A 25,066-nucleotide genomic window follows, 5' to 3' on the forward strand; every position below is an offset into this window, starting at 1 on the left:
AGCCTGGGCAGTGCCAGCACCCTCGGGGGGAAGAACCTTTCCCTGAGCTCCATGCCAAGGCCTGGCACAGCCCTTGCTGGGCTCCAGGAGCTGTCACCCCAAAGCAAAATCCGTGTCCATTCCTCTTCCCCTTTCATGAGATTGATGAACCTCCCCTGGGCTCCTCTGCTCCAGCTGAACACCCCAAGTGACAGATCACTCCATTCCCCTGCGGATGAAACCACTGAGGTCCCAGAGCCTTTTACAGCTACACCCCATTCCCACTGACCCCTTTTTGGAGAACTGACCAGCACAGGGACACCACAGGCTGGCTCAGAGCAGCCCCCTGCCCCGCTGTGGACTCACCATTCTGCCGGGGTGACCTCGGCCTGGCTGCTGTCCCCTTCCCTGAAGGTGCTGGCCGTGCTCAGCTCTGCCACCACCTCGAACACGTCGCCCTCCACGGCGAAGGCATCGGGGTCGTACTCGTAGGAGTAGTAGGACAGGTCTGTGTGCAGGGGGGGCCCATCCTCGGCTGCTGGAGGAAGCAGAGCTGCAGGAGCTGTATGGCCACGCAGCAGGGCAGGGCAGCAGGAGGAAGGGATTTAGTCAGGGACACCAGGGAAGGAGGCTGCAGGTGTCAGCACATCTGCACCTGCCTGCTGGGGTTCACAGGGGAAGGGAGAAGCTGCTGCAAAAGCAGAGTTTTCATTTCCCAGTCTGAGAAACTGGAATAAAGTGAAAGGAAAGTGGGGGGACAAAGAGTAGGGTAAAGAGGGAAACAAGGAGGAAAAGGGAAAACAAAGGAGGAAGGTAAATAAGGGTGGGAAAAGGAGGAAACAATGAGGGGAAATGAGAAAACAAGGCAGGGAAGAAGAAGAAACAAGGGGGGAAGAAGAAGAAACAAGGAAGGAAAGGAGAAAACAAGAGGGAAAGAAGGAGAAAACAAGGGGAGAAAGAAGGAGAAACAAGGGGGGAAAGAAGGAAAAAACACGGGGGGATAGAAGAAACAAGGGGAGAAAGAAGGAGAAAACAAGAGGAGAAAGAAGGAGAAAACAAGGAGGAAAGAAGGAGAGAACAAGGGGGGAAAGAAGGAGAGAACAAGGGGGGAAAGAAGGAGAAAACAAGGGGAGAAAGAAGGAGAGAACAAGGGGGGAAAGAAGGAGAAAACAAGGGGGGAAAGGGAAATAAAGGGAGGCAAAGGGCAATGCAGTTTGAAAAAATCTCCAAGTCTCCTTTTCCACCATGGAATTAACTGAGGTGCTGGAGTTCAAACCCATCAGCCTGAGGGCTGCACACAGCAAGATAAAAGTATCATGCAGAGGGCAGATGGCACAGGGGATTCACTCTGCACCTGAAAATCTCTCCTCTGACCAGGCACCTCAGGTTAGGTGAGCCCCATCTGCATGGGGACATGTCCTGTGTGCCCTCAGCTGTGCATCATTTCATAAAACAGGTGACAAAACTGGAGGGAGACCCTGAGGGAACAGCTCACTTGGTGACTGAGCAGTGGAGGCAGATAACCTTCTTTTCAGCCCAAGTGTGAAGGTTTCGAGGCCAGGAACCCAGAGCAGAGCCATTGACTCCAGCCTGAATGAGGAGCTGAGGTACCTCTGCCCCAGCACTGTCACACAGCACTGAAATTTCCATCACTTTCTGTAGGGACAGACCCAGCACAGGCAGAAGTAGGAATTTCTCCTCTTCCCACTCCCTGCAGTCTGTGCTGACACTGGCAGGTCCCTCTCACTGCACACAGCCCGCTCACACCAGGCTGTGCCTCTGTGCTCCCTGTCCAGAGGGCAAAACTGCAAGATAAAACTTCTAGGAACGGCAGCAGATCTGTGTTTCCTAAAGTGCTCCACGAGCCAGCTCAGCTGTCCATCCTTCCTGTTTGCTCTGTGTGTACACTGCTCTAATCCAAAGCAAAGCAAGCACTGAGGCAGAATTATTGCAGGGAGGAAACGTCCCCCGCCCGCCCAAAGCTGGCTTTATTTAAAGAGAACACTCATCAAGGCCTTTGAAAATGTTTGTTCTCTAGGAATAAAATATCTGAAGGATCTTCCCTGTTGCCTCCCACATCGTCCCAGCTCTGGGCAGGGGAGTGAGGCTCTGTTCACTCCTTCTTGGCCTCCTCCCTGTGAGAACCTGCCAGACCATGAGCTCCTTCTATGAATGGGTGATTGCTGTCCACCAGGGCTGGGACGAACATCACAGGCCTGACTCTTCCCAGGAATTCAGCGCTGGAGCCCAAGCAAAGAGCACAGGCCGGCGTTTCCTGCTGCACACAAACCATTCCCCCAGCCCCAAATGTTTGTGCCGAGGCCAATGTTTGCTGGGCAGTGATGGGGGGAGAGGAAAAACAGCCCTGTGCCAGTTCAATCAATCCTGAAAGAGCTGCAGCCCTGTGGGGATGACAGCCAGGGAATTTTGGGGATGACTCCACCTGGAAGCAGAGCTCAGGCTGATGTTCCTGATGGGAGCTTGTGTGGGTTAGGGTTAGGCATTTAATTAAAAAAAAAAACCAAACCCCACAAACAAAACACCACCACCAAACAAAAGTGTTGTAATTCCACCTAGAACTTTCTTCCAGTTCCAGCCATTGGCCCTTTCTGATTGTTGGAGCCAAACTGTGCAAAGGACATGGCTGTGGGGAGAGGCAGGGGCCCAGAGCTGAGCCTGGGGGGGCTTCCTGCTCACAGCAGCACTGATACCCCAGCACTGCTGCCCCACACACTTGGATGTTTTCTTTCCACCAAACCCATGCAGAACCACAGCACTGAGATGGCAACATATTGCCCTCCAACATCAGTTCTGTGCCTTGAGTGCCTTTGGCAGAGATTTAGGCAGTTTCAGAAGAGAGTTAGTGATCTGTGGAAGCAATCAAAGCACCACTTCATCACAGAGACACTGTCAGAGCTACTGGGGATCCCACAGGCTCTGAAATCCACCCAGATCCTTGTGGTTAAGCAGTGACAAGGATCTCAGGAAAGCCACAGTCAGAAATTCAGTGAGACCCCAGTTAGTAACTCAGCTCCTGCTCCAGGGCTTTCTATCCAAATAAATATTGCAGCAGGCTGTGAAGGCACACGAGCACACCCAGAGCTGGGTCCACTCATCAAAATCCTGTTCCACCCTTTTGAGACTCGGTAATTCACCTGAGAAGGAACAGCTGAGGAAGGGGATTCACACAGGAGTTATTTCAGCTGAGTCCTGTCACCCTGCAAACTTCCCTGGCAATCAGAGGATCTACAGATGCAAAGAGGATCCCACCCATCTGTTCAAAACAAGTTTTAAGGTCAAACCTCAGCCATTCTGCCTCTCAAAGTCTCTGCAGACTTTGAGAAGGCATTTTAAAATGTTCTGATAACAGCAACAGCGCTGCATCCTGACCTTTCAGGGCCATCTATATTCAATTACTTGAACAGCTGGAATTTATTCCAGCAAACCCACTGGCGTGTGTGGAACTTCACTGTGGGTCTGTGTGTGCCAGAGGGAGCCCCAACACATCCTGCAATTCCCACTGATGGCTGGGAGGCAGCTGCTTGTTCCCACTGCTGGGTAACACGGACAAGACCTCAATTAAAGCATCCATCAGCCCCACTGAGCTGCACCAGTCTCATGGCAAACACAGGAGGCTCCCAGACAACACAAACACCACGTGCCTCTCTGAGAACCCAGCATTTCCTGCAGATTAACACACCCAGTTGGTTTTACACCAACCTGCCCTAAGCTTGATTTGGCTCCTGGAGTTTTGCATCCTTTTAGGAAGTCCCAGATTTAGGCATGGCTCAGCACAGCCCTTGCTGGAGCACCTGAGCCGACTTAACCCCATCACATGCTCCAGCAGCAGCGAGCCCAGGAGAGCCTGCCTGAGGAGGGGCTCATTCATCTGCTGCACTTTGATTCATGTCCCGTGTGCTTGACCTGAGAGGAGCCCAGAGGATTAATGAAAATCACATGCTGGGCCCTTTTCCTGGTGCAGGATTTAGTCAGTTTGATTCCTGAATGCTCACTCTGCCATGGCTGCTCCCAGCTCAGCATCCTCCTGCCGGGAATTTGGGCACTCCCAGATCCCAGGACAAAGCCAGCTCTGAGTGCTCGTGCTTTGACAAACATCCTTATGGCACTCAAGTTTGTCCCTCTAAAATCTGCATTACAATGTCACACAAAATAATCAGATTTTCCCCTTTTGCTCCTTCTGAGCCAGCACTTTCTGTCAATTCAGAACAGAAAACACCAGAGGGATTTTCCTTTGATTTCAATGCAGATTATTTCAGAAACTCTTGTTCTGAACATTTTTTGGATTGTGGGTTACCATCAAGTTCCATCTTTTTTTTTTCCCCAGGTAAAAATATGAAATTTTTATTTGAAAATTATATAATGGCAACCCCATTTTTGCAGACCTTGGTATGGCCTCACAGTCCAGCAGTGCCCAAATGAAAAAGTTTGGGAATGCTGCTTGAAAGGGTTCAGTTGCAAATTCTCCATGCTAAGCACATGGCACGTGTATAGAATAAAAGGCAACAAGATACAGATATATTCACAATAATTCCAGGAAAAAAAGAAAGGGGGAGGAAAGCAGTAGAGACACGAAACACCAAGACTGAATGACCATTAGAAAATGTCATAATATTCACCATGTTTTTGCACCTTAATAAGAAAACTGTCCATCAGCTGCTGTCCAGAAAGGACAGAACAGGATGGTGTCTCATGCTGGAGATGTGTTAGTCTGACTCTGGTGCACAAGGAGGACATGAGGAACCACAGAGCTCCTGAACTGAATTCTTCTCCTGAAGAATTAAACTGGTTTTACCAATTCGCTGGGAGAGTTGGAGGCCAGGGGAAAATTAATGAGTGGAAAGCAGCCAGGAAAAATCTAGACAAGTTTATTTACTAGAAACAGCATGAAACAAGCTATTCTATTGACCCTCCACTGCTTCTTGGTGAGATTTATCGTGAGCCATGAGCAAATTCGACTCAAGTCTTGGAAAAAAGTGCATGAACATAAGCACCAAATAAAATGAGCAGCCAAATTCCTGGCTACTCCATCCACTGACCTTAACATTTTTGTTCACTAAGGCGCTCTATTCCAAACAGCAGTTCTGAGAGAACCAAGACTGCCAGCTCTGTTTTTGCACAGAACTGCAGGGACAAAGTTAATCCACCTGGATTTGAGTCTTTGCAGTGGTTTGGGCTGTTGTCACATCCTGCTCAGTTGTTTGTTGGAGCACATTACATCAGCCTGGCTTTTAATGGGATCTTTCCAGCTTAGTAGTGGAAGAAAAAATCACAGAGAGTGTGTTGTTCAAACACAGCAAGACTGAGAAAATTAGAGGGTCGGTTGTGCGCTCCTACAAACAATTATCTGAATCCTGCAGGTGCTGAGCTGAGCAGGATTCCCGCATGATTTCCTGAAAGGAAAAGGACTAGGAGAACTGTCTGCTGCTGAATACCTCTCATCCTCAGTTTCCTTGACCTCTTTATCTTTTTTCTGATTTCTGAATATTCTGTCTTTTCTAAAAGATGGAGAAATCCAGCATCTTTACTTAAATTGTGCTTGAGAGCCACGTGTACTTAATACAGAGATGGGACAAACTTTAACCTTACTTAAGAAAGCCTTTGGATAAATACAAAAGTATTGCATTACCTGCTGGAGTCTGGGGAACACTGGGCTGCTCAGCTGTGTGGGAGTGTGTCTCCCTTTCTTCTGGTAAGTTCTTGGCTGCAAACACAAAGAAAAATAAACTCATTTGTCACGTAATTCATTAATAATGCATCTCTAGAAAAGGTTTGCATTTCCAGAGGTGGCATAATCAGTTCCCTGATACACTACACACCTTGAAAGTCCATGCAGAATCTCCAAAGCATGTTACATTTCATGGATTTAATTTTTATCCAGGAGTATTCACTTCAGTTCAAACAGTATCACTAATTTTCTCTTCAATTCATTCTGACTGGTAAAACATGTATTCATGAGAACAGAAAACCAGTTATTTCAAGCTGAAAAGCAGCTGCCCTTATCACTTAATCAGTTGTACTATGAACAGCAAAATAACACAGAGCAAGTTCAGAATTCTCCTCCTTTCCCTACCACATGTATGGAATATTAACTTGCTCGAATGAAGATTTGTAACATCCTGCAGCTGAACCACGACAGAAAAGGGAAGTAAATGAAACCTACAGGCAGCACAATGAGACATGGGCATCTGCTCTATCCTGGTGTTGTTCCTGCAAGATGCCACCTCCATCTGGCAGTGGTTGGGGTAGATGTGGCCATCAGAGCCACACACGGGCTCGCCGTCGTAGCCGCAGTCCCGCGAGCACAGGCACTGCTCAAAGTACTCGTCCTCCAGGCAGCCAAAGATGTTGTTGCAAGGGCCAGAGTGGACAAAGCCTGGGGATTAAACAAATCCCAGTCAGGTTTGCACAGCATGAGGAAGGTGGAATGGAAATATTTCACTGATCATCAGTTTTTGTGTTGAATTCTTGAAGATTTCTAAGAGGGATTTACAAACTTGAGAGAATTAAAAGCTCTGGGAACAAAGTTGCCTTTTTGAAAGATGGTGCAACAGCTTCCTGACTTGGGATAAAGCAACTGTTTTTTGGCCATAGAGCACAGAAAGGAACAACAGCTTCTGGGGCAAGTTATTCCTTTCATGGATGTATGAAATTGTTCAGTCTTCCTATAGTTAATTGTGGAACTCCACTGCAAAATACTGGAGAGAAAGAAAACCAAACTGCATGGTAAAGATTTTTTACCTCTTCTTTTACTGACACAGCTCCCCATGTGCAGGTTTTTCCAGAATTAGGCATTTTATCTTGCCTCTGAAGCAAATTACAGTAACTTTGGTGCCTGAAGATCACCACTGCTCTGTTGTGACTTTAACACTGCAAACCCCTAAACCTTTGTGGAACTTCCAGTAACATAGAGGGTGAAGCATAACATTTGTCTAAATATTTTGAGTTCATAACAGTTGTGGGTCTCATTTTTCCTGAAGATCTGTGTGGTTTTGGGGTAACTCACCAACCCACTGGCTGGCTGAGCTTTCCACCTCGTTGCAGGTTGGGCCATCGCAGAGCTCCCTGGCCAGGGGGCTGTTCTCACTCACGTTGTAGAAACGAGTGGCTTCAAAAGCTGCAGCAAGGAGGAGAAATCACAGCTGAGCCTCCTGCCTGGAGATCTGATGTCAGCAGGGACCAAAGGGAAACAGGCACAAACCTGGCTCGTAGTAATCGTACACTTTGATAGGAACAGGGGCTGTTTTCCCAACTATGTGCTCTCTGAAAGCTTGGAACTTCACACAGGTCATGCACTGGCTGGGAATCTGTGTGAAATGGTATAAAAGACTCAGAAACTACACTTGAAGTGAAGAGAAATGAACACGGCATGTGCCCCAAATGCCAAGTACAAAGGCACCTCCAATACTCCAAGCATAGGGACAGAGATAATGAATAAAAACCAAACAGGGTGAACTAAACCAGGGTGTTTTGCTGACCTTTAAAACACATTTTGCCACAGAGCAATGGCAGACACTCCACTGTGTTCCTTGCCCACAACCACCAGACAGTTTCCTGCTGCTGACCAAGCCAAGAGAGAACTCACCTTCCACTCTCAGGTCTGTGCTGTGAGATTTAATTATTCTGCATTTAGCACTGCTAGTTGGACCTGAAAATCAGATTATTTCAAGGCAAAAATCTAAGTGATATCCAACCAAAACCACTCCATGGGCTGAAGTGAATCACCTGCCTCTGTTGTACTTTGGTTTCCAAGTGAAACCACAACCCCCACCTGCAGCAAAAGAAGCTCAAGCAAGAGGCCACTTAAAGCTGCAGGGTGATCCTCACCCCTGAGGGACCCCCAACACTCTGCCTCATCCCCTGCTCCTTTGCCTCTCATCAAAATCCAACAGAATTATAAGAAACAAATCCATTACCTCATCAAAATAAAACAGGACTTTTCTTCCATCCACTTCATATCTTTTTAACCCAATTTGCTTGTTCATCAATAACTGGGGGGTAAAAAGAAAAAAAAATTAAAAATCATTGTGTTTCATTTAATCTCATTTTATAGAAAACAGGTAGAAATGAGAGAATAAGTAACACTTCAGGCAGCTTAGAAAACTCATCAGATACTAAACTCCAGGAATTTCTTCAGCTGGAAAAGGGTGTTTCCGTAAGAGAGGGAAAATGTAAAGAGATTGAAGTTGCTGTCACATGAGTGAGGAGGAGAAGCCACCTGTGTCCTGCTGGGGAATTCTTGCATCAGGTGCATCAGCTGAGGGCTCTTCCTTATCCCCCTGGGACCCTGCTGATGCCTCATCCATGATCTCATCGAGCAGCTCCCAGATTGTTTTCAGTACCAAGGCTCCAGCAAGACCTCAGAGACCCCGAACCACTCAATGAAGTCTCTTATTTATTTACACCCCTCAGACCACCAGGGAATCTCACTGGGTATTGAAGGTCCCCTCCTCCCAGCAGCTGAAAAATCCAAAACATTCTTCTGCCAGGAAAATTAATCCTCACATTTGAAAAGAGCAGCCATTTGAAAGAGCCCCAGGCATCCTCCCTTTTGACAAATGGGGTCAGGCCAGGCCTCTGCTCCTCATCTTCTCTCCCTTCGAGGCCCAGGGATTTGGAATTTGGGGTTTGCATTGTACCAGGAAGGCCCACAGACCCACTTCTTCTGCTTTTATCTAAGGAACATCTGAAAACCATCTAAGGGCTCTTCCCACATCTCCAAACCTTTCTTTTCGATTTTCCAGAAGTTCCTCCTATGATTTCTGCACTTGGAACGTCTCAATACCGTGACTGTCCTGCCTGATCAAGCATTATTATTTTGATAATTTGTATTCAGAATGAATCTGGCGCATGGAAAATATCTAATACTGAAGCTGGGGAAGATGAGGGTTTGTGGAAAAGAACTTTTGTGTTTTAATCAAAGTTTGGGGAGCCAAGTTAGGGCCAGAGCACTCTATTCTATAATTCTATTCTCCAAAGTGTCCCAATTACTTCAACCTCTGTCAGACAACCCCAGGGATATTCTTGTGGGGTTTTTTCTTGTTTGTTTTTAATGTTCTTAAGTTACTTTGAGATTGTAGGCTAAAAATCTCTGTGGAAATGTGAACAAAAAAAGACAATAATAATAGTAATAGTAATAATAATAATAGTAAGTATTATTATTACTAATAAATATTATAATAATTATAACTGAAATTATTCTTTAGAATGACACAAAACAAACAGCATTGCTTCTTTCTAAACACTGGAATTTGCCCAGACCTGCCACCAGCAGCTTTAGCTGTGCCTCCCCTCAGCAGAGTGCTCCTACTTGTAAACCCCTGCTCCCCAGCTTCCTGCTATTCCTGTAACAAGCAAAGCAACATGTGTTTAAGTCCCACACAATATGGAAAGGGCCAATTTAATTTGTCCTTATAATTTTAGGGGCCTGCTGGTGGCTGTTATTACTCAGCAGTCCATGGCTGCAGACAGGCCTTTTATGAGGGCCTGGAGACGCCGGCGCCACCGGGAACTGCTGGGCTCAGCTAAAACTGCATTTTTCTGGTGAGGTTTGATATATCCCAGCCTGGGCTGACCTCCTGACCCTGTCGACATCCAGCATTATTAGGAGGATTTGTGGCCGGGGTGTGCACAGAGCCCTCATTAAGCAGCGCTGCCCTGGGGCTGCACGTGGGGCTGCTCCCAGCCTGGGCTGAGGGAAAAATCACAGAAAATCCAGATTTACAGCCCAGCCCCTCCTCAGCAGGGCAGGGAAAAGGCAGCAGGGGCAAAGGTGGGACTTGCTGCTGCTCAAGGTGGTGTCCAAAACATGTGGTGAGGCTTCAGGGGGTGAATTACGTGTTGTGCCCTCGTTTGGTAGCCATGAAGAAATCCCAGGATGGTTTGGGTGGGAAGGGATCTTAAAATTCATCCAGTGCCACCCCTGCCATGGCAGGGACATCTTCCACTGTCCCAGGCTGCTCCAAGCCCTGTCCAGCCTGGCCTTGGGCACTGCCAGGGATCCAGGGGCAGCCACAGCTGCTCTGGGCACCTGTGCCAAGGCCTGCCCACCCTGCCAAGGAACAATTCCTGTCCAATATCCCACAAAAATCTCCCATTTCCCAGTGGGAAGCCATTCCCTGTGTCCTATCCCTCCATGCCTTGTCCCAAGTTCCTCTCCAGCTCTCCTGGAGCCCCTGCAGGCTCTGAGCTCTCCCTGGCAGAGGTGGATCAGGTGGGGCTGTATCTGCCTGTCCAGAGATATGCATGGGCTTTGTCACCACATTTCATTTTTAGAGATGCAAAAGGGCTTCTGCGATAAAAAAACCATGGAATTCCGTTCTTCAAGGGAACATTCCCTCTTGAAGATGCAAAATCCCAGTTTAGGAAAATCTCCCGCTATTCTGATCTGTTATGGGAGCAGCAGAGCTTTCTGGGCTCACACACTTATGACAGAAATTCTTGGCACAGGGTGCCCAGAGCAGCTGTGGCTGTCCCTGCATCCCTGGCAGTGCCCAGGGCCAGGCTGGACAGGGCTTGGAGCAGCCTGGGACAGTGGGAGGTGTCCCTGCCATGGCAGGGGTGGCACTGGATGAATTTTAAGATCCCTTCCAACCCAAACCATTCTGGGATCTACTGCAAACCAAGTGTCAGAGCACATCACACAGCCAGTTCCTTGCGATACCATCATCAGTGTCCCTTGGAGACAGCACAGCCCCATGTTAATAATTTATTCCCAATTTTCAATTTTTCTCAGTGTTCCTCTGCTCAGAACACACCCAGAGCGCAGGGCAGGGCAAACCATCACCCACAGCACAGGAGGAGCCTGTGAGCAGTCACTGCACACAAACTGAGCCTGCCTGGGGCCCAAGCCCTTCCCTGGGACGCCTGTGTGTCACCAGCCCCAGAGCTGCTCTGGAAAAGGGGAAAGTGTTCCCACTTGCAAGGGCAAGTGGGACTTCCTCTGGTTCCTCAGCTTAGAGACTCTCAGCTGACATCAGGAAAAGAGACATTCACCCAAATTTGTTATTTCTTCTTTGCCCACTGCAGGGAAAAAGGAAAAGGAAAAGGAAAAGGAAAAAAGGGAAAAAGGGAAAAAGGGAAAAAGGGAAAAAGGGAAAAAGGGAAAAAGGGAAAAAGGGAAAAAAGGAGAAAAAAGAAAAAAAAAGGAAAAAAGGAAAAGAAAAAAAGGAAAAAAGAAAAAAAGAAAAAATGAAAAAAAAAAAAAAAAGCTATAGGGATATATTCCTTGAGAACTTTCCTGCTCTTCTGCAGTGAAAACCCTTCATGCTCTTTCTTTCGACCCTTTCCCTCTGCTCACAGAACATTCCATAGGTTTAACACCATAAAGATATCCTGTTGTTCTCCTGGGACATTTGGAGCTCTTTCTGGTTCTCATCCATATTTTTTCTGCTGTTATTTACATGAATGACCATGAAAGAGAATATATTTGACAGCACTGCACACATGAGCATCGCTCCAGCACCTTCAGCAGAGGGGGGAAGCAGGAACCAAACCCACTGCAGGCCCCCTCACCTAAATTTTCCTCTTTTCCCATGGGGATGCTGGAGAACTCCTGCTCCCACCTGAACAGCCATATTCGGTTGGTTGCATGAGAGAGAATATCAGACTCACAGGTAAATAAAAACTGATCCATTTTACATGCTTGGATTTGAAAATAGATTTCTCCACGTGTGAATGGATGTAAATAACTGCAGTTTTCCTCTTTACAGGGATAATTTAATATTCCTGTTCTGAGAGGAAGCAATTGCTTCTCAAGGATTAATACAAAAATTTCTGTGGCTTCACAGGAGACGTCTGACAGCAGCTTCTGACATGGATTGTAAACCCCTCCAGAGAACTTTTTCCTCTAAGAAAATGCAATGGTGTTTCAATTATAAATCAGCCAAATCAAGTGAAATCCTAGAGAAGATAAAGCAATGTGCACTCTTCCTTGAATTATGATATCAAATTAAACTTCACAATGGTTTCTACTTTAAAATTCTTTCCTCAGGTCCCTTCTTTCCCAATATAATGAGATAAAATTATTAACAGAAGAGTTCCTTTAGAAGCAAAATATTTTTTAGCTCTTTACCAGCTCTCAAGGATGCAAAAATTTTACACCTCTTCAGTTAAACAGTCCCTTAAAAAAAAAAATCTTTGCAGCATAAGAACCCCACCAGAGAATGCAACGTTCCACAAAATGTAATGAGTTGTAATGAATGGAATACTCCCACAAATATAAAGCAAAGCTCAAGATTACAGTTCATCTGCCCTGAAGGGCTGGCTGGGCACGAGGCACATTCTGTCCACCTCAGCTTGGCTGCAAGAAACACGATGTTCTCCCAGAGAGAAGGGAAAAAAAATAAAAAGGGCAAAAAATTCCAAGACACAGAGCCTCCAAAGAAATGGGATCCAGATGTTGGAGATAACACAGCTCACTAAGCAGCCATAAACAGCTCCTGTTAGAGCACATTTGCACCTCAGCTTTTCCAAGGGGTCTCAGTTAATTACTGTGCACTGGCTCAGGAAAACCTTGGCTTGGCTGGGTTGGGTTTGCTCAGCCTGCTCACAACGTCTGCTCCCTCATTTCAGAGAGATTTTTTGACAAGTGAAATCTCTTCCTCCCCTTTCCCAATTTTAATTGTGTCTTTTCAGCAGTGCTCTGACACTCAATGGCCTTCTCTTGCCCCTTGGAGGGAACCCCTCCCAGTCAGAGATCCACATCCCAGCCCTGCACCCCCATCTCACTGATCCCATCCCATCAATCCCATCCATCCCACTGATCCCATCTCATCAATCCCATCCATCCCACTGATCCCATCCCATTGATCTCATCCATCCCACTGATCCCATAAATCCCATCTCATTGATCCCATTCTATTGATCTCATCCCATCCATCCCACTGATCACATTGATCTCATCCATCCCATCCCATCCCATTGATCCCATCCCATCCATCCCACTGATCCCATCCCCTTACCTGTTCCAGGCTCTCAATATCTGCCCGAAACCCTGAGAACAAAGGCACTTCCAACACTGCCATGTTTGAGGATCCAGAGTGCAGCCATCTTCCCATGGGAACAAAAAGAGAGAAAAATGGGAACAAACTCAAGATCCATGGACAGCTCAGAATGGAAAAGCCAACTCCAGAAGAAAAAAAAATAAAAAACATATTAAAAGGCTCTCCTCATTGAAGTGCTTGGGGAAAGCCACAAGCTGGTTCTTAAAAATCCTCTTTTCTGCTTTTGTTTAACAAAATGATGCCCAGCTCACAGGGGGTAGGAGATGTCCTGGAACACAGAGGCAGAAAAGCAGAAGGATGCAGCCACCTGCAGGGCTGATTGCTTTCTTTTTCAATTAATCACTGAGAAAATGTTCTTGGTAAAAGGAAATAAACCCTTGGAGTAGGAGAAACTTCTGTTCCACCCTGAGAGAAGGGCTGTAGATGGACTGTGGTGGGAGAGGGATGCTAATTCCCAACACCAGGCAAGGTCATTCAATCCTGGGGTTTCATAAATGCCTGTTTCACCCCTGGCACTGAGAAAAGAGCTTTTGCTAACGAGTCAGCAAAGTAACTGCCTTGCTGGTGTTAAATCACTTGCCTGTATCATCCCCTAGAGTATAACTGAATACTCAGAAAAATCTCTGAAATGGAATTGTTATAAATGTGCACAAAACCCCCACACACAGGAAGGCGTGGAGAGATGGGCTGCTGGGGCAAAATGTCAAAAGTTGCAGCATGGCAGAGGAGTGCCCATCCTAAGCAGCTCCTGGAATCCCAGAACAAGGCTCCTTTTCTCTGTGCTGCCAGCAGCTCCCAGCCCTCCCTCCTTGGCACTCACCTGTTTGCTGTGCCCCACCTGAGCTGGGCCCAGCAGGGCTCATCAGCTGGTGCCCAGCACTGAGAAAACACACTCCCACAGCTTCCAGCACCAAATTTGCCAGCTGGCTCAGGGGGTGGTGAACTGGCTGAGGTTGGGGTGCCACACCCCAGCCCAAGGCTCACAGTAGCATCAGGTGGCCTTGGGACAGAGCCAGCTGGCTCTGGGTGAGGCACTCCACTCAGGGCTCCCAGAGACATTAAACCTCCTTAATTCCCATCTAACTCCATGCTCCTCTTGGTAATGGGCATAAAAATATGCAAAAACATGCAAAGTGTATTCAAACAGACCCACACTCCCAAATAAGTAATCCAGGATCCCTTTGCCTGCATCTCTCCAGCCTGTTACACATCACAGCTTTCTGTTTTCCACCCTGTGTTCTCTCTAACCCTTCAGCAGTGCCCCAGGGATGTGACTGGGCATGACAACACTTCATCACATTCTGAGAACACCCCCAGCTCAAAATATCTCAGTTGTCATCCTGAGCTGCACTCCTCTCTTCACACTGCCCCAGCAAGATGATGATGGAGCTGAGAGCATCATTACAGGAAGAAAGGGAGGAAAGGAAGATTTCATTTGCTTTTGTTTCCTTTCCAAGCAATCCATCTCCTTGCACTGGGCTTCCTCTCAAATTTCTGTCTCAGCTGCAGCAATTCCCAGGGCAGAAGTTTCAGAACTATCAGCAGAGAGGTTGTGCTGATGCAGGGAAGCCTCCTCAGCATCTGACACAACTGAGGAATTTTATCCTCTCCCCAAAACAGGCTGAGGGCTCAGGCAGGGGAGAAGAAGTTGGCACGGTGACACTTGGGGGTAGTGCCTGTGCCACAGCATGGCCCCGTGGGCCAGGGAAAACAAATCCCATCTTTTCCTGGGGCCCTGCAGCTCTGTTCAGGTCTGCAGGCTCTGTGTGCCCTTGCCTCTGCAGGAAGGAAGGGACAGAAACTGATAGGGGAAGCCAGAGTTTCCCATTAAGCTCTGATAGGGCAGCCACAATTTTCCATTTCCATCTGAGGCACTCTCTGGAGTTCTCCTGTTGGAGCTCAGGGAAGCAGCAGCACCCCCACCTGCCACGCTCCTGGTCATAAACATGAAATTAGTTCTGAATTTCTTGGGAATGGTTTATCCTGTTGCACAGCAGGATGCTGTGAGCCCTCTCTATTTCCTCTGGTTGTGGCTTTATCTATGGTGAAAATAATCCAGAACTTTTTCTTTTCATCCTTACACAAGGAAACCACACCACATTTGCAATTTTCAGGGTTTGGAGAGGCAATAATGAAGCTCAGTGCTAAAACCTCAAGGCGTTTTTCTTATTTCTCTTATTGGCACTGAAAAGATCAAGAATGACCTTGGAATGACTCTGTCCTAGAACCCAAGTGGTGAAAATAATCCAGAACTTTTTCTTTTCATCCTTACACAAGGAAATCACATCACATTAGTAATTTTGGAATGACTGTGTCCTACAACCCACAGCTTAAACTCCTGAGATCGCAGAAGAGAGAACGCTGCGCTTTCCTGCCACAGAGGGGCTGTGCACAACAAGACCAGCAAACCAAGAGTTCAGTGGGGAGCAGGACTGGCATTTCCTACCTCGTGCAGGTCTCCAGGATGACTTTGTACTCTCGGTGGTCCTGGTCTGAGGCCGGGTCCTCGTCGTCCCCCAGGGCCCTGTCCCTGTGCAGGGCTCCGGGGCGGCGCTGGGCGGCGGAGCCCGAGCGCAGCGGGGCTGGGGCTGGCAGGGGCTGCTCTGCCTTGGGCTCCTTCAGGTTCACCAGGAGCTGGAAGGCTGGTTTGGCTATAGGATCGGGTACATTGTAAGTGACATCGATCTGCAGACAAAAGAGGGGAAAGCAAAGTGATACAGGGCGGGTTATTACAGCTCCAATGTTTTCAAGTGTCTAAAAACATCCAGCACAGACATAAGATCTCTTCAGAGGGGGAAAATGTCAGGCACAGAGGCAACAGAGGTTTTATCACACAGTTCTATCTCTATATAAGCTCTACCAGAGCTTACATAGACATCTACACATTCACTTCCCAAATCAAAGCTACACCACATTATTGGAGAGAAATTCCAAGTGTAAGTCCTTCCTTGCAGCAAAGTGGGATTACAAAAACAGCAAACAAGGCTGTGAGGTTAGAGATCATCTGCTGCCATGCTTTCTCCAGCCACATGACAAGCTTACCTGCATCAGACAGCAGCCTTCACCTTTGGCACTCACAAACAGCCCTGTTGGAATACTGGGGATCTGGGGAGAATGCACAAGTGAGACACAGACAAGACATGGCACTCAGAATGGAAATGAATATTAAATTTAGCTCTGTTCTGTACAAAATACCTTCATAAAGGGCCCTGCAGAAGTGAAGGGAGCATGGCTTAGTCTCTTCACCACCTGCACTTACCATGGCAGAGACAAACAGCAGCACAAAATAAACATCAGGCATTGGTTATGGTGAAAAATGCCTTTAATTAGGAGTGCTGCCTCCTTCACAGCAGAATCCAGCCACAAACCCACAGAAAGTCCCACAGGTCTCAGTGCTTAACTTTTGCTTTTACCATCCCTGATCCAAGTCCTCATTCAGAGCCCAGCTCCGGTGGATTGCTTTAAAAATTTGCCTGCACAAAACCACTTACCACTGCAGTCTGAAGGACTTTTTTATTCATCTTGTTAAGCTCAAAGGTCTCCTGGTAGTCCAGGTTAGTAGAAGCCAAGGAAATGGTCAGGTTGACTCCTCCAACATACGAAAGGATGGCATATTCAGCCAGAGCCTGCAGAGCCACACAGGTGTCCTGGAAGAGGGAGAAATCGGAAGAGTGAAGATACAGGAGCACAGCAAACTTCCAAACAGCTCTGCTCAGCTCCAGGTGGCAGGATCTCCCTTATTAATTCATATGGCAAAAGAAACATCATGTTTTGCCCAATTTTCCTATCAAAGGCACCTGTGAGGACAAACTCTGGGTTCCTTTCAAATTACCAGTCTGAGGAGGAAGAAGTAAAGAGCACTGGAAAGATCTTCTTCTTGCCAGAACACAAACAGATTCTGTCAGGAAACTCCACATTGCTGAATCAATTGACAGTGCATGCATCCCAGCCACCTTTTGCAGAGGCTGCCCACCTGAGTAGATGAGAATCCTCCCAGTGCATTCCTCTGCTGCGAGAGCCACTTGACTACAGGGAGTGCAGAGGCCACGTCTCCCAGGAGCGTGTAGGTCAGAAGGGCATAAGATGTCATTTCCACCTCTGCAGAGACAACTGAAAGAGGGGTGAATTTAGAAAAAAATATCAAAATACCACCTAGAAATGAGAATCCAGGCAGGTTGAGAGGTAGTTCTACAAATATTTACTAACTGAAAAATAATTCTAAAAAGTTAAAAGTCTGTAGAAGTAAACACAGAAAAAGGGAAGTTAAAATCTCTGCACCCAAAGAGCTTCATCTCCCTGAGATATCTCTGCTTTCAACATAGGCCTCCCTTCAGGCAATAGATCACCAATAATAAAGATATTCACACAGCAGACAAACTCCTTTTTCTTGACTGCATCCCACAAGTAATTCCTCTCCCACTCCAGTTCTACTCTGCTGCTGCCCACACTGTTGTCCTGCCCTAGAGATTTTCATACAATATCCAGTCAGATCCCTCTTGAACATTGATGCACCTATATCATATCCAAAGAGTCAATGGTTTTAAGTGGCTTGAAAATTACAGCATCATTTACCGTTTCTGTGGCTTTAACAGCCAAAGTCTAGAATAATGAGCTGAAGTGTCAGTGATACAATCCTTAGGTCCATTTCAAAACACAAAGATAAATATCTCTAAAATGAAATATATTTAAATTCCCTCCAATTTCCATTTTGAATTATTACTCCCTGACAGAAGAGTGAGATCTACGTGAGATTTCATCTTTATAAAATTGGAGCGAAAGCTGATGAGACAACTGGGGCTGAAAAATCTGTCCTGTCTGGACCACATCTTGCTCTGTCTCTCATTTATTCTTTCAGCATAATGTTACCTGCATTTTCTGAGCTCTCTTTTTCTCTGGACCCTTCCCTGACCGAGTGACAATTTCAGAATACCTTGTATTTTATAAACAATTCACTGCAATACGTGCAGGCTGTTGTGGCAGCCCCTTCCCTTTTCTCTGCAGGTTCCCAAATACCTGATTGAGAGAGTCCATCATTAAATCCCATGAAGGTGTCTTCATCAGTGACAAGGGTTCCTGTGAGGCTCCAGTGTGTAAATCCATCTAGGAGAAGAGGGCAGTGGGACAGAGGAGTTATTAGAGCAGGAGTGCAGCTGAGCCTCTGGGCATGGGAAGAGTCAAATTCTACTTTTGCATTGGCTCCATGCCCTGAGCTGCACTGTCCCTCCTTTTGGACACCCAGTCCCTGGGCAAGGGGCTCCCTCTGGAATGACAGAGATGATTCAATGTGACAAATCAGGTGATTCTTGGATTTTGGATTAAAATACACCAGCAGGGAATGTGAGGTGTTACAGGGCACTGCAGAGCCTCTGAACAGCTCAAAATCACTCTGCTGTTAAAGAGCTGAACTGAACATCAGGGCTGTGGCTCTGATCTCTGTGTGAGCCACTCACTCACGAGCTGGTCCCTTGCAATTCAGGATATTCTGTGATTCTTCTGCACCTGCCTTCCTTCAGGAGCCCTCTCCAAAGAGAACCAGGAGCACCCTTGCCTTACAAAGCCAAACTGTGCCACCTTGGGTTTGTATGAAAATCTTGCCTCTTTGTTTTCTTATTTCTTTTCTTTACAATGTACTGAAAAAAAATCCAGATTTAGAGTTTGTCCTGTTTGGTGTTCCTCTTCTGATAGGATTTAAAGGATCCTACCAAGGGTCTGATCCTAAAGAAGGCACAAAGGAGCTTCATGGTAGCCCAAATGTGAGAGGAAACTGATGATTTCCTTGCACTAGTCCATATGAACACAAATGTTATAACTTTAGAGAGATGGGATTTTTTTTTTCCCACAAAATCAGCCTCTTTCAGTGAAACTGCAGAACCTGCCAGTGAAGAATCCTCATCCCCCAGGCCCCATGCTCTGCAGCAGCTCACACAGGCTGTGTTGGGTTGGTGTGAGACAGAGTGAAAATTTAACAGGGTAGAAATCTATTTAGATTTAGGTGAAATGTGCCACTTTGAGCTTGCTAAATATGCTGCTTAGTCTGGTAACTGCAGGCCTAACAAAAGTACCCCATCTAAAGAAAAAGAATGTAAATTTCTACACTAAAAGATAAGAGATAAAAAAGACTCCTCAGACCTTGAAACTGGACAGGGCAGAGTGACCCAAGGGTTCTTTCTGTACTTCCTGACAAAAACTGAGTACAAGTGTAATGTGAAATCAGCATAATGAATATGCATTAACCTATTGTGAAATTCTATGCATATGGAAATTACTCAGGGTAATAAAAAAGGATCGGGAATTCTCAGAGGTGCTCATGTCCATTGAAGGGAATGAGTCCCCACATGCATCCACAGCGCTGTGAATTAACAAACCCATTCCCTACAAATCTTTATTGGAATTGTGGGGTTGATTTTTCATCCGTGTCAGGTGTGAGGGCAGAGGCAGGGCTGCAGCTCCTACCTTGGGTGATGGCCATGCTGTTCATCCTGCGCAGCACGGCAGCTGCACTGGGGCTGTGCAGCAGGCTCAGGGCGTAGGCACTCAGGGCAGTGGTGTAGGGATCTTCTGCTGAGTACAGGTTGGACTCCAGGAAGTGTTTTGCTTTGTCTACAGCTGTTCTTTCTTCCTACATTCGCAGGGGAAAGAGCCCAGGCAGATGTAACAGTTTCAGGAGTTAGAATTGCTTTATTCATTAAAAAAAAAAAAAAAAACAACAACCAAACAAAAACCAAACAAAAACCACAGAAGAAACTCGGAATTATACATTTTGCTCTCTCTGCAGAACAGCATGGATGCTTTGAGGACACATTGGGCACCATGAGAATAGCCATGCATCAAAAATTCCAAAAAAAAAAAGGTGCAAAGAGCAGAGTAAGAATGATTTAGGCTAACACTGAGACACACATTTTCCTCCCTAAAGCTGAAGAAATTCTGTGCCCCTGCAAGGCAGCAGATGAGCAGGGCAGGGGCGAGTTCTGTGCTGGAGGTTTGATTGTGTTCCTGACACTCTGGAGCGTCTGGCAGACGCCAGAGGATAATAAAGGCCAAGGTTCCCAGGGGTCCCTGCAGCCAACAAACATGTTTTATTAACTCCCCCAATGACCTCACCATGCAGGAACGTGGCTCTGATAATTTATAGAAACAATTTAATTGGACTTGATGTAATTTGGTTTCCTTTGATTTCCCTGTGGCACTAACCTTCCCCTTCCTCATTTCCTAGCTAAGATCATTAGGAACACTCACAAATCTCCTCTAGGAAAACCATTAGAATCCACAGAAACTGCACTGCTGGGGCTGCCCTGACACACAGCAGCCCAGAGAGAGCATCACATCACTGCTCAGAGGGGGACACTGCTGACAGGGAGGCAGGAAGTTACTCCCTGAGCTCTGCAGGGTTTTCTGAATTTTTAATAAGGTTGAAAGCCTTCCACTCCAACAAGGACAGGGGGTTAGGGGGCATCTGCCTGCAACAGCAGCCTGGGCTCACTCTTCGGGCTCCACAGGGATGGGTGAGGAGTCTGAGGTTATCAGAGGTCCTGAATGGGCACTGGCTGTTCTGACACCTCCACAAACTCACTGGGCTGTGCCTGAATGGACCCTTTTGTGTGAGAGCAGATCTCCAAGAGATGCTGCAACATCCACTGCACCTCCTCTTTTCATCTCCCAGGCAGCTCTGCCTGTGCACAGCCACCACTGCCCTCTCCCTTGGCTGAAGGGCAGGGGAGCATCTGCAAGGGAGCATCTTCCCAGTCCTTGTTAGTGGGAATGTGCCACCATAATCTTATCTAAACAGCTCCATCCTAGTGGAACTGCCTGCTGGCAGAAACACATCAGAGGGCAGGAGCACTGTTTTACCAGGAGTTTTAAGGAGGAGTCCCTAAAACACCAGCTGTACTGGAAATTTGGAGTATTTTCCAGTGGAGTTGGCCATTCCTACATAGCTGCTCCTCTTTTTTGCAGTGTTCCTGCTCTATCTCATTGCAAAGAACAGAAACATTTTTCTGCAGAGCCCTCAGTCCAGCACAGAGCAGGAGCTCAGCTCTCCAAAGGCACTGTAATCTAACAGCAGTAGCATTTTGGCCACTGCAGCCAAGCCAGACCACAGGAGTGCTGTGGATCCCCAAGTTAAACTGCTTTTAGCACCAAGCCAGCATTTCTGAGTCTCTACAGGCAGGAGAGCAGGATCTGCACAGGCTGCACTCACAGCTTGAAGCTAAGAGGCAGAAAACTCCTTTTGCAGTAATTTCTGGAAGGGGTTGAGGGATGGGGCTGCAGGGAAGTGTTTTGCTCTGGTGAAATAATAATGAACTGATGGCTGGAGGGTGGGAGACCACCTTGAACAACTTCAGAACAGATTCTTTAACTTCAGAACAATCTCAAGGCTTTCCAGCAGCCTCTCTTCCCTGGATGCTGTCAGTCATTCTAGAGAGCACAGAACCTCTGAAGGCAAAGAGCAGCAAAATGAAGATTAAAAAAAAAAAATTAGGGAGAATTTTTGGAGCTGTTTTAACCAAGCTTTTGTTACCTCAGAAGTGACACCTGTTTCCAGAAGAGATGCAACCACATAAGCTGTCAGGGAGATCTTCCCATGGATCCCACCCTGGAAGGGCAAACAACACAAAGCACTGGATGAAAACTAGAGAAAAGGACTCTGGGGAAAAAAAAATACTTTGAAGCAATACAAAGGATATGTTAGAACTAGAGGAGAAGCTGAAGCATCACCAAATTTCTTTTCTTTGCACACAAGGAGCACAAAATTTAGGAACAAAAGCCCACACTGGCTGGAGCCAGCTGTCCCTGGCCTGAGGACACATTTAATGCAGTATTTTGTAAGACTTCACACCTTGCTTTCCATCCTCTGGGGACACCCCACAGACACGTTCTGATAGAGCTTTTTGAACTGAAATTCCCCTGGTTCTCCCTGCAGCATTCCAGCCTTTCAAGTGCAAAAATTCATATTCAAACTGCATCACTTCCTGCTCTGATAATAACTTTTAAAATGTCCTTGCTGCAAGTTGATCCTGGGTGGTTTTTACCTGAATGTCCTTGTTTAGTATCCTGCCCATAGCAGGGAAAGAACCATCTTCTTTCTGGTGCTGGATGATCCAGTCTTTGGCAGCTGTGAGTTCTTTGGGGTCAATGAAAATAAACCCACGGGACTGAGCAAAAGACTTGAGGACAAAAGCTGTTAGCCTGTAAAAATGAATTAACCATCTTAACTGAAAAAACAAATTTAGATTAAAGTACCTGTAAGGAAAAAAACTATATTCTTAGAAAGCACAAATTGAAAAAAGTCTCATTGGGAAACACTAAATATTGTTGTTAAAATGTTCATGGGACACAAAAGCACCCAAACACTGTTCAGGCTTTGGATTAGAAAAGGATTAAAGGTCAACAAACTAAGCTGAAAAGGTGAAACACACTCAAAGGTGTGCTTGTCATAATTATGGCACACTCTGAAATGTAGTTATTTTTTACCCCAAATTATTAAAGTTTTTAAACTAAGAATCAATATTTTACAGTTAAGAATCAGCATATTTCACCTCAGAAATTCAGATCCTTTCCTCAAGCCTGAAGCTGTGTTACACTTTATACAGAATTAAGACTTCAGAAAGCACCAGAAGTGTTTTTGGAATTGTAAACCTCTGACAACAAGTGTGAGCACTGGCCAGCTTGTGGGGATTGAGTCATTGCATTTACAAGCCCCTGAGGAATGGGAGGGTAGCAAACTCTGCTGCCTGGCAGGGGATTTTTGGAGTGTTGAGTAATTCTGTGTCACCACATTTCACATCCAGGGACTGGGAGATGCTGGAGCTGAGGTGGAAGTTCCCTGTGTTATAGATACATATTATAATATTGGCTTTTTGCAAGTATTAAAATGGATTTTATATGTGTGGTGTCCAAGTAACTTTGTTATAAAGATATAGTTTTTATTTCTGTTGCTATTTTAGCTTAGTGGAATAGCTGATATTAGTGTGCTTGTGTTAAAATGCCTGCTTGGATGGGATAACATCCAATAAAAATATAATGAAGACATTTGTACAGATCTGCCAACCATCAGCACTCACTGACTGAAGACAGAGAGGACCAGGGCCCAAAACTAAAAATTATAATAAAAAAAGACTAAAACCACAACTAAGGAATCCACAGTCTAAAAAGTAGAACAAAGGAGGAGCCACGCTAAACAATTTACAGAATATGTAAACTACTTTAGAGAAAAAATTTACTACACATGATTGTTTATGGATATACAACAAACTGATGTCATAGAAAATGTATTTAAGGAGTATCTCCAAAGATAATAGTGCACAAATCCATCCTGTTGGTACAACGGTGTCCTTGAGGGGCTTTGAGTTGGTTTTGGTTGGTTTTTTACCTACCTCTGCCACTTTTAGAGGCAGCACATTTCCCTGTACCTGCTTCAGGTAAAACCCCATTCCCTAATGGAATCAGGTGCTTGAATGCCCTATAATTGCTACTCCAGTTGCAGATATGATCCTTAACTACAGCTTTGTGCCTGAAACCTGGACTAATTAGCAGATTTAACTCTCCTAACTGCTCCTGAGTCCTGAATCACCTACAACACATCAGCTAATGTAGTCAGAGCACTCAGCAGCACTCTACAGCAATTCCATAGTCACTGAATATAATTGCATTAATTATTATTATTTCTGCTCTCCACCGTGTGTGATACCACGAGAGAGAAGCTGGAAAATTACTCCTCTTTCCCAGCCAATTGTGTGTTTTTTCTTGTTTAGCAAACGCTGAGCACTTTTCTAACTCAGTTTGAAATAGTTTAAGGTCAGTTTTAAATAGCCACTCACCACATGCTCCCTGATGAGTCCCTCTCCCCAAAAGCACTGTAGGAGCCATCCTGCCTCTTGTAGGTCAGCTGGCGCTGGTAGCCTGGAAGGCACAAAAGAATTGGGGAGTCCAAAATCTCCTCACACAGAGAAAAAAATGAGTATTTAAAGTGAATGAAGACTCAGAACATCTGGAACATGTGTAAGGGATTCTGCTGCCCAAGGCAGCTTCTTATTCTGCTGTGAGTGAGAGCCAGCTCTGTGTGCAGTGTGTCCAGAAATCTGCTCAGGATCACATCTGGGACACTGCAGCTCCTGCCTTTTGGACACTGGAAATGCTAAAATCTGACACTTCTCTGAATAAAAAAATGCATTATCAAAAGGTTTTTATTTAAGCACACAGCCACTTTCCTTCCATTTTACTTCCATTTACAAATGAGAATGTTTTGCCTGTGACATTACAGCTGGATTCTGACTTTTCCCAAAGCTGTTGCTTGGAACAACTTTAGGTAACATAAAAACAACAGCTGTGACCTCAATGCATGTGAACACCTCCAGCTGCCGGGGCTGTCCCAAGGCTTGCTTTAGACATCATTATTAACATTATAATGATTAGATTAATAACTAAGGTGAATGCTGAAGGTAAGAGCTCTCTCCTGGAATGTCTTCTGAGGCTGAAAATGAAAAAAAAAATTGCTTTTCCTACTAGGAAAACGATTTGCTCCTCAGACCTGTTTGTCTACAACCATGCCCATCCCAACAAATGAGTTGTATAAAATGTGTGCTGTGTATTCATCCCTCCACATGGATGAATACACAACAAACATTTGGACAAAGCCCTAAAACACCCATTGGAGTCAAACCCTCCAGGATGGATATTTCTGAAAAGGAAAAGTCCCATCTGCAAGAAAATTATGTCAAAAGACACTTTAATGCCTGCTGAATTCTGCAGTACGGGAGTTTTATTCCACACCACACAAGGTTTTTATGGGAGTGGATTATTGCTGCATTTGTGGAGGTGACATTTCTCTGCTGCCTGGGGAGGGGCTGCCCATGACTCCCCAGTTACTCTGCAGCCCCCCAGTGCTCACAGGGAATGGCCTGGAAAATGGGAGGAATGAAGACCCAGAGATTGATGATGCTCTTGTAGTCACCACGTCTTTGTCTGGGGGTGGTGGGATAGGTACAAATACCTGGCAGAAAGCTTAAGGAATGGAATTTTTTTTCTTCCTCCAAAAAAAACCATGTTAAATTAAATTAAATTGCTTT

General features: G+C 45.9%; 1 protein-coding gene across 5 annotated transcripts in view; it reads right to left on the reverse strand.

The window, feature by feature from the left end:
- The window catches only part of CPAMD8 (C3 and PZP like alpha-2-macroglobulin domain containing 8), a 54,883-nt gene that overhangs the window by 4,022 nt on the left and 25,795 nt on the right, over positions 1 to 25,066 (reverse strand). For 2 of the 5 annotated variants that reach the window (XM_030257010.4, XM_030257009.4), the window contains exons 27-42: positions 23,819 to 23,900; positions 22,031 to 22,187; positions 21,520 to 21,594; positions 19,455 to 19,620; positions 18,015 to 18,101; positions 16,975 to 17,111; positions 16,493 to 16,648; positions 16,044 to 16,106; positions 15,448 to 15,686; positions 12,960 to 13,047; positions 7,914 to 7,988; positions 7,199 to 7,304; positions 7,004 to 7,114; positions 6,161 to 6,373; positions 5,627 to 5,701; positions 346 to 541 (exon numbers count right to left, since the gene is read on the reverse strand). In XM_030257010.4, the coding sequence (XP_030112870.4) occupies positions 346 to 541; positions 5,627 to 5,701; positions 6,161 to 6,373; positions 7,004 to 7,114; positions 7,199 to 7,304; positions 7,914 to 7,988; positions 12,960 to 13,047; positions 15,448 to 15,686; positions 16,044 to 16,106; positions 16,493 to 16,648; positions 16,975 to 17,111; positions 18,015 to 18,101; positions 19,455 to 19,620; positions 21,520 to 21,594; positions 22,031 to 22,187; positions 23,819 to 23,900 (2,026 nt within the window). Of the gene's footprint in view, positions 1 to 345; positions 542 to 5,626; positions 5,702 to 5,816; positions 5,934 to 6,160; positions 6,374 to 7,003; positions 7,115 to 7,198; positions 7,305 to 7,913; positions 7,989 to 12,959; positions 13,048 to 15,447; positions 15,687 to 16,043; positions 16,107 to 16,492; positions 16,649 to 16,974; positions 17,112 to 18,014; positions 18,102 to 19,454; positions 19,621 to 21,519; positions 21,595 to 22,030; positions 22,188 to 23,818; positions 23,901 to 25,066 lie in introns of those variants that run through there. The other 3 variants (XM_030257011.4, XM_072919414.1, XR_012052171.1) reach the window with 3 other exon arrangements.

This window comes from Taeniopygia guttata, chromosome 28, assembly GCF_048771995.1.
Source record: "Taeniopygia guttata chromosome 28, bTaeGut7.mat, whole genome shotgun sequence".
In the NCBI taxonomy this organism is placed as follows: domain Eukaryota; kingdom Metazoa; phylum Chordata; class Aves; order Passeriformes; family Estrildidae; genus Taeniopygia; species Taeniopygia guttata.